This window comes from Sciurus carolinensis, chromosome 14 (assembly GCF_902686445.1).
Source record: "Sciurus carolinensis chromosome 14, mSciCar1.2, whole genome shotgun sequence".
NCBI classification, from domain to species: domain Eukaryota; kingdom Metazoa; phylum Chordata; class Mammalia; order Rodentia; family Sciuridae; genus Sciurus; species Sciurus carolinensis.
The window spans coordinates 14379838-14395161 of NC_062226.1; the positions used below are offsets into that span (position 1 = coordinate 14379838).

The 15324-nt window shown below is 53.8% G+C and overlaps 1 protein-coding gene across 3 annotated transcripts in view; it reads left to right on the top strand.

The window, feature by feature from the left end:
- The window catches only part of Cdk5rap2 (CDK5 regulatory subunit associated protein 2), a 190739-nt gene extending 178426 nt beyond the window's left edge, over window positions 1–12313 (top strand). For all 3 annotated transcript variants that reach the window (XM_047524618.1, XM_047524616.1, XM_047524617.1), the window contains 3 exons: window positions 1681–1807; window positions 5937–5983; window positions 6438–12313. In XM_047524618.1, the coding sequence (XP_047380574.1) occupies window positions 1681–1807; window positions 5937–5983; window positions 6438–6494 (231 nt within the window). In that variant the 3' untranslated portion in view covers window positions 6495–12313. The remainder of the gene's footprint in view (window positions 1–1680; window positions 1808–5936; window positions 5984–6437) is intronic.
- The last annotated feature ends 3011 nt before the right edge of the window (window positions 12314–15324 follow it).

Below are 15324 nucleotides of genomic sequence, written 5' to 3' on the forward strand. Positions count from 1 at the left end.
GAACTCATCCTCCTGCAGTGTGTGGCTGGGTCAGGGATGGTTATTCCAGTGTCACGGGTGTGGAACTAAGGCTCTGACTTTGGGGTAGTTTATCCTAGGATGTGGAACTGTGATCCCAGCCCAGATCTTTTTGGGCCCTGGATTGTGGGAGAGAACCATGCAAACCTGATGTCTGCATTAGGGTCTGCTGGGAGAACCATTGAAGGCCCTTTACCTGACATGATTGGCTAATCCTAAAAGTAGGTTAGGGAATCAAAAAATGATACATACCTTAAACATTTTAGTTTGACTTAAAACAGATAAATGTACATACATTCGCCATTCTTTTGATGGAGGGCCAGGGCCTTTTCTTTAAATATGGGTCTGCTGATTAGAGTTCCACATGTCCTTTCTTTCATGAGCCATATCCATAATGTATGTCTGTCACTTCCAATTTCTGTTTCTTTAAGATGAAGAGAAACTTAGACACTTGTGAAGCAATCTGAATTTAGAATTCTTCTAGACTGTGTTCCTCCCACATCTCATATAGTTGTCTCACCCACACCTAATTTGCCAGAATGTGTTTTTCAGTGACTCGCCTTTCTCTGGTCTTCCAGAAGCATATGTTAGTTTTCATACAGCCCGTTCTCTCTGTCCAGACGTAGACTTCATAGGTTCACTTAATATTTAATTAGATTCTGTAATTCTGTTACAACTGTTACATAAATAAGTTTGGGAACAAACTAAAGGGACTCTTTATAAGCTGATGGCTCAGCAGAGCAGAGGTGTTTCAGCGCAGGTGGGAGTAGCGGGTCCGGGCTCACTTGCCTCGAGGAAGGGAGCTGATGAGGAGGGTCTCTGTTTCACCTCCCAGGACTGGGGACCCAGCGTGGCCTCCCATCCATACTCTACTCTGAAAAATCAAAGGATGCCCTCCTAATGGATCACACTCACCAGCTAATACTTTTGTATTATTATTTTTCAAGATCTAAACACAAAATTTTAAAATCAGCATAATAGTTTTTATTTAAAAAAAATGAACACACCTCAGTTTGAAGTTGTATCTCTTGGAGACACTTCACATTTTGTTGCTGTCTGGTGTCCGGCTTTGTGGAAGGAGATGTGTGTTCAGTTTCATGAAGTGATATGTGGAAGCAGTGTGCAATCTCTGTTGTTCTGGGCTCTTTTTGTCTCTCTTTACGATCTTTTATGTATATTGATATTTATATCAATAAATAGAGCTCTACAACATCATTTTTAATAGCTGCAGAATTATTTGTTTCTGTGTAAGTACCGTAATTTATTCAGATCCATATTAAGCAAATCAGATTGTTTATTTTCTCCTACCACTAACAATGCTGAAGTGAATATCCATGGAGAATCATGAACCTTCTTGTGCTTTTGAGGTAAATGCTGTGGGCTAGATTGCTGGTTCAAAGATGTCTGCATTCACAGTGGACCTCACCGGCTGTTACAGCAGGACCTTGCCAATTTTTAGTTCACCAGTGGTCACAAGACTGCTTTCTCCCACCCTGGATTTTATCCGGTTTTGCCAATGTGATGGACAGAACAAGCCTTCTAGTTTTTATTTAAACATCTTTGCTAGTGAAGTTGGGATCTTTTTATCTGATTTGTAATTGTTCCTATGTGATATGACATTTTATATTCTTAGTTCAGTTTTCTGATTCCTTTTCTCTTTAGATTGGAGAAATGAAAGCAGAGATCACCAAACTACATAAAAAATTGTTTGGACAAGAAAAGAAGTTGCAGGACACCATGAGTCTTTTGCAGCAGAGCAAGCATCAGGAAAAAGTCATCTTTGACCAGTGTGAGTGAGCAGTGCGGGTGGCCGCCATGCCTGACCACTTCCTGCCTCTCAGGGCGGAGTCCTGCCCTGGCTTAGCCACGCTGGAGCCCAGACCAGTGGAGATCAGGCCTCCTGGGTGGGGTGTCTTTTTGTACTGTGTTCTTTCCGACCTGCACAGGTGCATCTGTTCACTTAGCTCCTCCCACTAGGGAGGTGGGGGTGTGGCACATGCATCATGGAAACTTGGAGGTGGCAGTGGGGCGGGTGTCACTGTTCTGGAAGATAAGCATCCTGAATGAAGTGACCCTTGAGCCAGATCTAGAGGAATGGGTGTCATCAGGTAAGAGAGGGAGTGACAGTCCAGGCCAGGAACAGCAGGGACAAAGGCAAGAAATAAGATCTTCTGTGATAAACCAGAAGCATTCCTGCTGGTTGCCTATGACAGGCGGGAGGGGCCCAGGGACTGGGCCCTGTGCTGTGACAGGCTTGGGGTGGCTTTCATGCAGTGCAAAAGATTGACCTGCCACACCTGTCAGTGAAGAGGCTTGCTGCTCTACCAGTGAGCAGGAAAGAACAGGCAAGGACGGTGGAGCCAGAGTAGAGCATGGATTTGAGGAATCCTTCTCAAGGCAGGTGCAGAACCCAGAGTCAGAGAGCCAGTGAGTCCCAGCTCTGGTCTGGCTGTTCACCTGGTCCCCTGGTTTAAACCTTCAGCACTGCTCACTGTAGCTTCCTTCAGCACCTCCTGGTGACCGTGCCCTGGCTGGTCCGCGCTGCCTGCGTGTTGGTTTGCCTATCCTGGGAGACCTTCTGCCTGGAGCACCTTCCTCTCCGAGGTGCTCGCCAGCCTTGGACACTCCGTTAGCAAAGTCCCGTTTCCTTGGGGTCATGCTGGGAGGCACAGAACATAGATTGTTGTCAAGCAGGAATTTCCCTGACACTGCCTCCCTCCAAACCTTCTGAAAGTGAACTCTGAGACTGACAGAGTGAACGGCAGTTCGAGAAACTCACTCGTGAGCAGGCACAGGCTCCGAGGACAGACACCGTTCCTGTTAGTGAGCTCAGGCTTAACTGAGGGGTCAGCTGTGGAGGTTGCTGAGTGCATCCAGGGAGCCTGGTCAAGGCCCTGGACAAGGTCTGGTTCAGGATTGCCTGGGCCTTGAAGGATGAGCAGGTTAGACAGGCAGCAAGGGGGCAGGAACAGGATTCTGGTGACTACCTTGCGACCTCATACCACAGCCCAGGAGGCAAGAGAGTAGAGCTTTCCGGAATATGCTTAGGATGTGCCAGGGCCTTTGGGGAACCTCATGGACTGGACTGAAGGTACCTCAGGGATTGATACTGTCCTCTGTGTGTCAGAAGACCCCATGGCTGAGCACGGAGGGACCGTGCAGCAGGAGAGGTCTCTGTGGGGTTGTGCCAGTCCCCATGTGGGCAGTGGGGAGCCCTCTAGGGGCCAGGGTGAGGCTGTGGAGGAGAGGGGGAGGTTTGGAAAGATAGTGAGGGTCGGGCCAGCAGAGAGGCGGGTGTCATGAAGTTCTGGCTGAGGTGTTCATGTCACTTCTAGGCAAGAGGTGCACTGTGGGAAACAGTGCCAGTCTGGTCAGATGGAGGGAGCCATGGGACATTTGGGTCAGACTCTTGGGCAGCAGGGGGCAGAAGTGATGCTCTCTGTGGCTCCCGAGGTTGGGAAAAGCAGAACTCTGCCCTGGCACCCTCTTCTCTGTACCCTGGCCAGGATAGTCGCAGGGCACAAGGAGGTTTCGAAGTAGGCAAGAGGTTCGGATGAGTTTAGTGACCACAGCAGACCATGCCACACCCTGTGTCCTGGGTCATTGAGCAAGGAATCATGAATAGGCACAGTGCAAAGCTCTGAGCTTCAGTTGCCTTATCCCCAGTGGTGACAGTAATTCCAAAGGACTAAGACTGTCCACGCACCACAGGCCTGGCTTCATGCTATATAAACAGTACCCCGTTTCTCATCTGTAGAGGTATGTGAAACTCCTGAAACTGGACTGTCCTTAGCACAGTGCAGGGACAGAGCTGCTTCCTTCTTTCACTTAGTACAGATGAACTGCTGGGCACAGAGGTGGCAGGTCACTCATAGCAAGCCTGCAAACATCTCTCAGCATCTCCCCACCTGACGAGCTGTCGCCATCTCTGTATCTCATCCCGGCTGGGTGACTCAGCTGCAGCTGACCAGGCTGAGCCTCTTCCTGTCCAGGCTCTGCAGCTGGTCCTGACCAGCCAGGTCCTTGGGAATTCCCCCAATCCTGCCGGCCTCACGGGCCTGCTTCTCGCTCTGAAGTGACTAAATGAAGACTGGATAGCGTTCCCTCCTCCTTCCCCACATGGTGACAAGGAGGAGCGAGGGCTCGAGCTGGTCTCTGCCTGTGTCCTCCTAGAGTTCACAGGGAAAAGTAGGGAAAGAGTGACCTGGCGAGACCTAAGGACCCTGTCGCTCACTAGGCCTGTGACCTGGAACCACCAGCTTCACTTCTGAGCCTCAGGTCCTCTCTTGTGGAGTGGAGGTACTTAGTGAACTAGTTGGTTCCTGGCCAGGTGGGGCACTCTCAGGTAGGCATCTTCCTTGTCAGCCTCCCCTGAGTTGGGAGGGGCCCTGGACTGACTCGTGTGACCCTGGGGTATGAGCCTCCTCTTTATGCTGGGACAAGCCTTGATGTGGGACACATTCTTTACCACTTTGTCCCTCTGTCTTCTCGTCACAGTGGGAACGTGGGTGGTGCTGTTTAGATGTAAGGGCTACATCAAAACTTGGGTAAGGTAACCCTTTGCTCTTATGGTGAGTTTTGTTCTCAGTACATTCAGAACTCTTTCAGGATTATTTTTAACCTCAATATCATGACACTTAATCTTTTCTGGGTCACAGGCCCCTTGGTGAATTTTGAGAAAGCTGTGGTCTCTTTCCCCAGAAAAAGTGCACACATCCATACCCACACACAAACCTGCACACCATGTCCAGGATTTCGGGCTCTCCAGAGCACATCCATGGCCCCAGCTGCAAACTTCTGCCCTGCAGCCTGTGGTGGGGGTGGAGGTACAGAGAAGCAGTAGCCACCCCTGAAGTTTATTTTGTTCAGTTAAAGCCCACACTGTCCCTTCCCCTGATTTTGCAGATTGCAAATAGATTTTATTGCCTCTAGGTGGAATTTTTTGTGAAGGACAAAAAATATTTTCTCCAGGTCCCCACAGAGCACCTGCTCTGAACAGGCCATTGGGAAGCGGGCTGTCGTGTTTGTTTCAGTCTGTTTTAGCCGCAGGCACTGCTGGCCAAAGGCCCGGATCCAGAGCTCGTGTGTGTGCCACTGGGCAGTGGCTGATTCCCTGACCCTCACCAAGCCCTATTTAGAACAGGTTCCCGATAAACTCAGAAATCCGCTCAGCGGTGCCATTCCTGCCATTGCCGGAGTTTGTGTTGGAGAAGAAAAGATGGCGGAAGGAAGTGGCGTCCCTTCATAGCTGTTCCCCACTCTTCTGGAGTTCCAGGTCTGCGTGTCTGCTCCAACACAGCTCAGGTGTCAGTGGGCAGCATCCTGAGATCCCCACCAGTCCACTCCTGCCTGGGCAGAATGCAGCTTCCCCAGGGAGACCGTGGGGGCCGTTCTGCCAGCTGAAGGGTGGGTGAAGACAGAAATGCTACCGTTTTCTTCACCCCAGGCCTTTAGGAACTTGGCCTTGTGAAAACCCAGCTCTGCTTAACTTCCCTTGGCACTTGATGTGGACCGCCACACCTGCTTCCCCTCTGCTTCCCAGAGGGCTCAGGACACCACGAATGCCTGGCCTGCACCATCGCCGTCCCGTCCCCCCCCCCCACCCCCCCCCCGGCCCACAGAGACAAGCCCTGGGGTTGCCCGGGCAGCCAGGTGCCTTGCACAGCCTTGGTATTGCCTCTAACAACAGCATGGTGTGCTCCACCCTGTGTGTCCCTGTGGGAGTGAGAGTGGCAGTGGTCCCCTTTCCGATGTGTTACTTGTGCTGGGCCCTGTGAGGGGACAGGCAGAGCCTTCAGCTTCTCTCTGTTCTGGATGCTTCTGGGTGGTTCTCGTGTCTGAACCCTCGGGTTCCGGCTCCTCCCCTGCGGTCCTGACACCGGCATCTCTGATGGTCTTGTTCTTTGCTTTCTTCCCAGTGCTTGTAACCCACAAAGTCCTTCGGAAGGCCAGAGGAAACCTAGAGGTAACTATGTCCCTTTGAGTTTTTTTGTACTAAAAGCCATGTTGTGGGTAGGGATGGGTGCAGGACCAGAGATGACCTCTTGAAAAATGGAGCTGGAAGTGGAACCAGGGGTCATGTTCTCCACAAAGAGTTGTATTTTTCTGCCAAAAAAGCATGAGAAGTTCCATGCCTGTCTTCAGTATTTGTTCTGGTTTTTAGATTTCTATTCTGTTTTTACCAGTGAGAAAAGCAGCAGCCAGTGACTGGCACATAGTAGGACTTTGTTAAATCTTTCTGAAATGAATCAATACAGCATGATCTCATTGCCATTTTGTTCTGTAAATATTTACTGATTAAACAATATGTCTTTGAAAGCAATTTCAGAACAATATCTTGCCTTTAACTCTGTCAGGGATCTTCCAAAACCCTCCCCTGGACCTAAATCTCTCCTTTTTCCCCCCCTCCTTTTCCCTAGCTGAGGCCCGGGGGTGTCCATCCAGGAACGTCCAGTCCCAGCAGACCCGGCTCCTGAGGACTTGAAGCCAATAAAGCTTGTGGCCCCAAGATCACGCGTCTCTGTTCCAGCTGAGGCTTCTGGCGACTGAGGGAGGAGGGGAGAAAGGGCTGCGTGGCTGAGGAAATCTCTTTCCCTCGGTGTTTTCCATTCGCGCTGGCTCATGGTTGTTGCCACAGGGGTTCAGGTGCTCTGCAGTGAGCGAGAGGCCTTGAGCTCCCGGAGGCTGGGCGCAGTGCTGGGCTCCTGTCCGCCACAGCGTGCTTAGCTCTCGCTGGCTCTGCTGTTCCAAGAGTCTCCTTAAATGATTCATTTCATTCCAAGGGGATGATTCAGTCATTTTGTGTGGAGCCTCAAAGCCTGGGCCCCCAGCTCCCAGGTCTCGGGAGTCGTTGGTCATCAGGTCTCGTGCTGAACCACTCAGGTCTCGAGAGAGGAGTGCTCCATGCAGCGTGGCTGTGGAACTGTGCCCGCTTCCTGCAGGCGCTCAGCTTCTCGGTCACCTGAGGAACAGCCTCCGAGGTGGTGCTGTTCCGACTTAGGAAGGAGCAAAGTAAGACTGGGACTGGGCATTTGCACTGCCCTGGTGATGACAGGGACCTGTCTACCCAGCTGTCCTCATTGCTGCCTGGGGTCCTTGCTTGCTGCAGCCCTGTCATTGACCCTCATGCTTAGGAACAGGCCTGAGCAGCACGGTGTCCCTGAGAAGTAAACGAAGCCGGGCCCAAGCCTGGCCCTGGGCATCTCCTGGAGACTGTGGCAGACTCGGCCTCCAGCCGTGCTTTGACGTGTTTCTCTGACGCCTGGCCTTGCTCTTCCTGTCTCAGAGCCCCTGCCAGTGGGAGCCCAGGCAGGAAGCACCTCTACCCCTGCTCGCGCCATTGCTCTGGGCACTTGAGTGTCCGTTTGGATGACCTGCAGTTTGCTTGCCTTCTGAAGGCACTCATGCTGACATTCAGCCTCTGGCCATAGCTTCCTGTGCCTCCAGCTCCCAGCTGCCTCATCCCCCTTGTGTCCTGACCTCTTGGAGTTTCTCATCTCTGGTCCTCGACCTCTTCTCCTGTCTCTTGGCCCCTTTCTAGCCTTCAGTTCCTTTTCTGTCCAGTTTCTTGAATCTTGTCCCCATGCCCAGATTCCTTCTCTGCCCTGCAGCAGCTGAGGTGCTGAGAAAGTAGTGCCTCCTCCCACTCAGTACCCATGGGTGGCCTCCCACCACCCTCTGGTCCAAGCCCAGGTCCCTGAAGCATTCACCCGGGCCCACGTCTGACCCCTGCTGATGCCCCTGGCCCCTTTCGTTCCACTTCCTTGCATTCCCGCCAGGCCCAGGTGTAGCCAACCATCTCCAGCTCCCTGGTGGGGTCTTGCCACTCCACCCAGCCCGACCAGGGTGCTCTTTTTGAAGTGCCCCTCCTACCCTTTCTCTTTCCATCTAGCTGTGAGTGGTCTTTCAGAACTCTTTCCCCCTTTGGGGAGCCTCTCCTGACCACCGATGCTCCTGACGCCCCTCCTCTCTGCTCCTGCAGCCCCCACAGCTGTTGCTCCCTGTTCGAGAACCTCCCTGAGCTCCTGCAGGCCTGGTACACAGCCGAGCAGGTGAGACCAGTCCCTGGGAGAGACTGGATCTGAAGAGGCTGCCTTACTGACTCCACTGCTCAGTCCAGGGCAGCTTCAGACACCCCCAGCAGTCCTGCCCTGGAGTCCTTGGAGCCACGGGGGGCTGTGGTGGTCTGGATCACTCTGCCTTCACAGAACAGCTAAGCGCATTAGCTTATGAGTGGTGGAGTTGGACCTTGATCCCTCCTGTCCTTCCAAACCCCAGACTGGCTTCTGCTACCCGCCCAGCTGCTCAGATGCAGTGATGCTCAGCTGGAGGCAGAGGGAGCAGAGCCCAGGGGAGCCCAGGAGTGGGCCTTACCCCAGGCCCCCTGCTCTCCACTGAGTGAGGGGCTGGGGCAAGAGGTGGGAGAGCACCCTTCCTGCGGGGTTCCTGTCATCTGCTCTTCCTGCACAGCCACACCATTTTCATACTTGCCCGTGTGTGAAGACTCAGGTTTAGGCATAGTGTCACGTGGAGTTTCTTTTCCAAGAAGTCACACCATGGACTTGCCGTGCAGAAGCTTGGTCAGCAGGAGAGCAGGCGGCTGGGTCCTGTCCCCAGCCTCCACACCTGTCAGATGGGGCTTACCCTTCTGCCCAGTCCTGATGGCAGAGTTGATGAGAGCCTCAGAATTTAGAAGTGACCGAACAGTAACATCCTTGTCAAAAGTTAATGACTCTTCAGTATCTCTCCGTGGCTGGGCCCAAGCAAGTTTTTAAAGTATTATTTGAAGTTTCTGTGTCAGGTGTGCACAAAGGCAGTGTGTGTGTGTGTGAATGGGCAGAGGCGGGGTTGTACCAGTGTAGTGGTTAGCGCTCAGGCCAGGCTTGATGTCAGACCTGGCTTCAGATTTACCCATGGGGAACAGTACCACCTTGCCTAGCTCGTGGTTAGTGCACAGCCCATGGGGCCTGAGCTGGGCTGCTCTGAGGAAGGAACCTCTGGTGTGTCCTGCCTGGATGCTGACCCAGGGTGCCAGGAGCACGGCCTGCAGGGCAACCTGTAGGAGCCCAGTGGCCCTCTCTTCAGCTCACCACGGGTTTTCAGGATGTGGTGATCAAAGCAAACGTGCTTTTATTCCTTAGCTTAAAATAGTCCCAGCCTTGTTCCAGGGAAGGCCCGCCCTCTTCTAGGAGGTAGTGGAGCAGACGGTTTGGGCTGGATTAGGGCCAAGAACAAATTCTGCAAATAAGGACAATTTGGACCTTGGGAAAAGCTCCATTGTCCCTGGTGAGTTAATTTCACCAGCAGCTGAATTCAGGAGACTCCTGAGCAGCAATCAGAAAATGCGTCAATTTCACGTCCTCAGCAAAATTAATTACCACGTGTGCAGCACACCTGAGAGAAACAGCTGCAGGGGCTAAATATGGAGAGGAGAGGAGAAGGAGAGGTGGAGGCTCCACTTGGCCCACCTTGGGAGTGGTGCTGTGACCTCGCTTCTGAACCTTCCCTGCCAAGAGGTAAAGGGCAAGCTCCTGGCCCCCCAGGCGGCCTCAGCCTGGATAGCAGTGGCCACCTCCCCCTGCCCTGTGATCAGCTCTTTAGTCTGCTCGCCGCCTCCACCATTTCACAGACGAGGAAACTGTCACTCAGAACCTGTTCTCTGAATCTTCCTGCCCTCTAGATTATTGTCTGTTTGAAACACTGCAGCCCTGCCCTACATTACAAAGGGCAGTGTCCCCACCTGCCCTTTCCCGCTCGGTGTCTCTGATAACCAGAGCAGGCACCCAGAAACCCACAGGTGAATTCCCCCACACAGTAGCCTGGGAACTGCTTGTGAATAGCCCGAGGACAGAAAAAGAGTGATCTTGTTACTATGTTCTCAGCCTCGCAGAGGCCAAGAAACCTGCCCGGGGATCCTAGCCTGCCAAATAGCCTCTCCAATCTTGGCCATATTTTATGTCTAACTCAAAAATTCAGTTATCAAGATGACTCATCCCATCTCCTGAGGAGCAGGCTCTGTCTCAGGGGCCAGATGTGTTTACCTCTGGCCTCAGTGGAGCCTTCCCAGCTGGATCTGCTTGTTGCCAGAGGGCCGGCCATGGGCAGATCCACAGACCCAGGGGTCTGTCCTGGGCCTCAGGAGGTGCCTGAAAAGACCAAGCCTCAGTTTCCTCATTTGCAAAGTCATGAGATAGGGAAAGATAAGGACATGTAATGGCCCAAGGTGAGGCCTAAGCTTCAGCCCAGGCCCAGGGCTTCGTTCATGTCTGTGAGAGCCCTGCCTCCAGCCAGCAGCTCGTCCCTCACCCTCTGTGTTCTGTCTGCCTTCAGGGCCACTTTATCTCCCAAAGCCATTGCTTCATCCAGATTGCCATCAGCTCCCACCTGGACTACTTCCTGCAATATGGGAACTCCCCACTTCCACCCAACCCCTCTCCAGATATCCCCAGGCCACGGGTAGAGTGGCCTACAATGCAGAGCCAACCTCGTAGCCCCAGGGTCGGCACGGAAAGCCTGCTCACCAGGCTGGTTCAGGCCCCGCTGCTGCCCTCAGCCTTCCTCCCCGGCCCCGGCCTCTGCACGCTGCCCCCGGCCCGCACCTCTCACCCTGCTCTCGTGCTGGTGGCTCCTACTCATGTTCCAGAGCCCAGTCATTGGTCTCCCCCATCAGAAGGGGCCCTAATGCTGACATTTGGTGCCGGCTGAGTTGGCCTCACTGGCATTTGGCCACCATGGGTATGATTTGGGGCAGCGATGCCTCTTCCTGTCACTAGCCTGAAGCTCTGTGAGTGCCCAGCCCTGGCACCTGGCACAGGGCCAGCCAATACATCATTCAGCCAGCTTTCTCAGCCACTCGCACCTCCCACAAGAGCAGAAGAGACAAACCATGGTGCTAAGAGGGAACACTTGCCTGGGGTCCTGTGAGCAGGTGGCGTTGGGAACCTTACCACGTGGTGGTCCTCGTGCCAGCTCGGTGGGGATGGAACTGCCATTTTCAGATGAAAGATGGAAGCAGAGCCACCCGCCCTGAATCACAGGGCCAGGAGCTGGGAGTGGTGTTCCAGCGGAGCCTGCAGGTGCCCCGGGCCCAGGTGGGGCCGCCCTCAGTGCAGCTCGGCCTGGTCAGTGCTGGAGTGCTGGGCTGTGCAGGTGCACGGTTTGCAGTGGCGGAGCGTCTACTTTGGCATGCTGCCTGCCCAGCAGGGTTGTGCCAGGGACCCGAAGCCTGGCCCTGTCCTGCTTGGCCCATCTCTGCTCCTCTCTCGGCCTCCATCTCCACCTTCAGTGGAAGGCCGAGTTGGAACCGCCTTTAGCTCATCATTTTCAGCCTGTCCGCGCCTTCCCTGCTCTTCAGCAGTGTCCACGTTGACTCCTCCGTGGGGAGGCCTCTGCCGTGGCCTGGCCCAGAGGCAGCACTGGTGTGGCGAGTCCGTGCCCCTGGGTCTGTTGACAGCTGCACGGTGGTCCCCAGCACCTTCCCCCGCGCCCCTCGAGTGCTGTCATCAGCGTGGCTGTTAGCTGGCGTTCACGCTGGAGCTTAATTACATGTTTGCAGGCTTGAAAAGACACTCTATTTGTATTAACGCCACTTCCTCGTAAACAGAACAATGTGGTCCCAGCTCAGTTGGGGCAGGGGACGACGGGCTGGCAGGCACAGGGAAGCCGAACAGGGTCACCCTGGACTCCTCCTCCTCAGCTGAAATGACAGTGGGGTCGGAGGCCAAAGATAGGTGACCAGGCCACAAGGTTCCCTGGGGGCGGGGCCAATGGCCAGGAGTCCAGCGGGAACCCGTGTGAGAGAGGCCTGAGCAGGTGGGCGGTGGCTCAGTACTGAGCGCAGGAAGGGGTCTGAAGACTCACGGGTGCCAGATCCACTTCCAGCACCTGCATGCCCCTGAGTCGATCCCAGGCGGATGTTGGGGCAGCCCACAGGTGATTGCTCCGTCGGGCTCCGGGAAGAGGGGCTCCTAACAGCCTTGGAGGTGAACGGAGGGTGTCCTGTGGTGACCCTGGGTGAGTGGTAAAGGCCACCTGGGCATTCGTGGGGAGAGCAGGTGAAGAGGAGGGGGCGCCAGGCAGAGGATGGAGCTGGTAAAGGTCTGCATCTGTGCCCTGGATCTGGCTGGGGTTAGAATCCACTCAGCCATGCTGGCAGGGCCTTCGGTGGCACCATGGGGCAAGCAGGCTTCATCCAGGGATGCAGGGAAGAGCCTAGAAAGATGGCGTTGGGCAAGGGGCAGGCCTGGAGGCAAGGCTGTGGTGGGTTCGAGACACCCAGGAGGACATGCCCTGGGGTGGGGATGAGATCGGGGTGGGGTCGGGCTGCTGCTTCTGGCTCAGGCAGTGGTGTGACGGCATTCACGGGGAGAGAGCAGGAGAGGCGGCCACTCAGCCAGCCTCGTCTTTCAGTGGGCAGGTGGAAGGGCCCTCCAGGAGGAGGGCGCAGCCTGTGCAAAGGCTGCAGAGGGACCCGCGACTGTGAAGTGCAGCCACCGTGTCAAACATGAGGCTGGGGACAAAGCTCAGTATTTGTGCCTTTTTGGGAGGTCACTGGGAAGCCAATGGTGATTGTGTCTGTGAGATGGAGAGAGGTCAGAGAGGAGGCAGAAGAGGCCGAATGTGAGGCCTGCTGGGCTGGGTGAAGGACTCAGGGCGTCCAAGGTGGGTGAGCTGGTGGCTGTGGGCTCACTGGGGTCCCAGTGGGCTGCAGGGAGGAACACCAGCCTGGAGGTGGCCTCCGGGGACTTGACCGCAGGACTCCTGTTAAGACGTGGCCTCTGGGCCCTGCCCTAGAGTGACAGGGTGACGCCCAGAGACAGGATGGTGTCCGCGTAGCTCCTGGACAGCTGCTGCTTCTGCCCTCCAGGAGTGATCTGAGTGCTCCCAGCCACCGTTTCACCTTTGTCGGGGATGGGGGATGACAGCCCTGCTCTTCCACCCCACCTCCTCCCCCTGAAAGTCCCCCGTCTACCTCAGGGTTGCCTGCTCATGCCCCGGAGGCCAGCCTCCCGCTCGCTCCTCTCACAGCCACTGAGTTCCACTTCCTTCCTGGCTTCTCTCCCCTCTGCCCTCTCGCCCCCACACCACCTCCTCACAGCCACCTTCGCATCCAGGTTTGGGGGCCTGCGGTCTCCCTGCCCCGCCCCTGCCTGCTCTCTGCACAGCCAGGGTACGCTCCAGCACCTAAGCCCAACTCCGTCACTCCCCTGCATGCGGACCCTCCTGGGACCAGTTCCCACTCCTCCTGCACATCCTGGCCTTTCCGTGTCCGACCCAGCCTTCACTGCCCACCCATCTGGCCTTGTTCTTGGTGGTGTCCCCCTCCCCTGTACATGTGGACCTTGCCTTTCTCCTCACAGGCCCCCGGAGTCATCTTCTGCATCCCTGGGCTTCGCACATGTGTCTCCGGGTCTGAAATGCCCACTTCTCATCCTCATCCTGATACCTACTGGTCCTAAAGACTCACCCCAGGCATCATCTCTGAGTCTCCATTCTCTAAACCTCACTTTATTCCCATATAAAATGGGCATGATCCCACTTTCCCCCTTGTTACTGGAAATAGACTTGGAGTTTCAGTCTACTACAAGCAGCTAAGTTAGTTGAGACTAAAGAAGAGATTTTAAATAGTACCTCAACTTCATTAATAGATATATGATCAGTTTTTTGCCACTGTGACCAAAATACCTGACAAGAACAACTTATAGGAGGAAAAATTTATTTTGGCTCATGGTTTCAGAGGTTTATTCCACGGTCAACCTAGTCCATTGCTCTGGGCCCAAGGTGAGGCAGAACATCATGGCAGAAGGGTGTGGTGTGCTCCATGCATGGTGACCCGGGCTGCAGAGAAGATGCCCCTTCCACGGCACACCCCAGCGACCCACCTCCTCCAGCCATGCCCCACCTGCCTGCAGTTACCACCGGTCAGTCCATTCAAACGAGGATGCACCAGTTAGGTTACAGCTTCCACAGTCCAGCCATTTCACCCCTGAATATTCCTGCATGAATACAGGAACTTTTGGGGGACACCTCATGTCCAAACCATAGTAAATTCAAATAAGAGAAGTGGATCATCTCATTCTACCCGTGACCTGTCAGACTACTCCAGAAACCTGTGATCCTTTCTGGTGACTTGCTTTAGGCTGGTGACAGCAAAGTTGATTATATCATTGATGATTTTATCCCAGTTCATTAATTTGTTTTCCATTCATTAAACAGGGGTGCCAGAAACTACGCATATATTGTCACATTTAATCCTATAAAAGTATTATGTCCTATGTAATTGATGAAGAGGAATTCACAGTCTATTTGGTATTACAGTAAGGCACCCATGGCAGGCAGAACAGTGGACCCCAAAGATGTCCATGCTTGGATCCCCAGGACCTGCGAATATAGTACTTCATTTGGCAAAAGGGAGTTTACATAGGTAATGAAAGTTACTGATGGGAGATTTTCCTCAACCCAGGTGGGTCCATTCTAGACCTTTCCCAGTTTTGGTCAGAGAATAGCAGCTTTCAGGTTAGAGCAAGGAGCCAAGAGTCGGGGACACAGGTGACCTTGGGAAGCTGGGAAAGACTGAAAGATGTTCCCCTGGAGACCCCAGAAAAGAACACAGTCCTGCTGACTCCTTGATTTTAGCCCAGGGAGATCCAGGTCAGACTTCCGCTGTAGAACTGTGGAAGTAAACTTATGTCATCTTAAGCCACTAAGCTTGTGGTAATTTGTTATGACAGCAAAGTGCCTTAAATAGTCACTATAAGAATGAATTTTATGATCCCTTGAATTCAGAGATTGTGTGTCCCATGTTTGTAGAAGTATAATTTCTTAATGACAGGGGACCATTCAATAGACAGCCTGGGGGGCAGTGAGCCTCCTGTCCCTGGAGGCATGCCACAGAGATGGTTGACCTCACAGAGGTCACCTAGATGGGCAGGTCGTGGACAAGGGGACCCTCCAAGAGCCTCCAGAGATGATAATCGAAGCCACGTGCCCAGGGCTGGAGGAGCCAGTGGTTCTCCCTGCCAGGTGGGAGTCCTCTGTCACCACCCGCAGCGTCCACCCCTCGGGAGGGTTATTATGTATGGTAACAGGACTCCATTACTTCAGAACGCTTCCATGTAACGCATTGAAGGAATTATTGAAATGTGTAATTACAGTGTGCATTGTAATATAAAACAAGTCCATTATATTCATTTGATGGAACTGTGCTCCATAATGTCTGTTCTAATATAAAAGATTCCGCCATTAGAGTGTTATATTGTGCGATGATGATTGTCCTACAGACCTCGTCTCCCGTCTTCACCTGCTTGG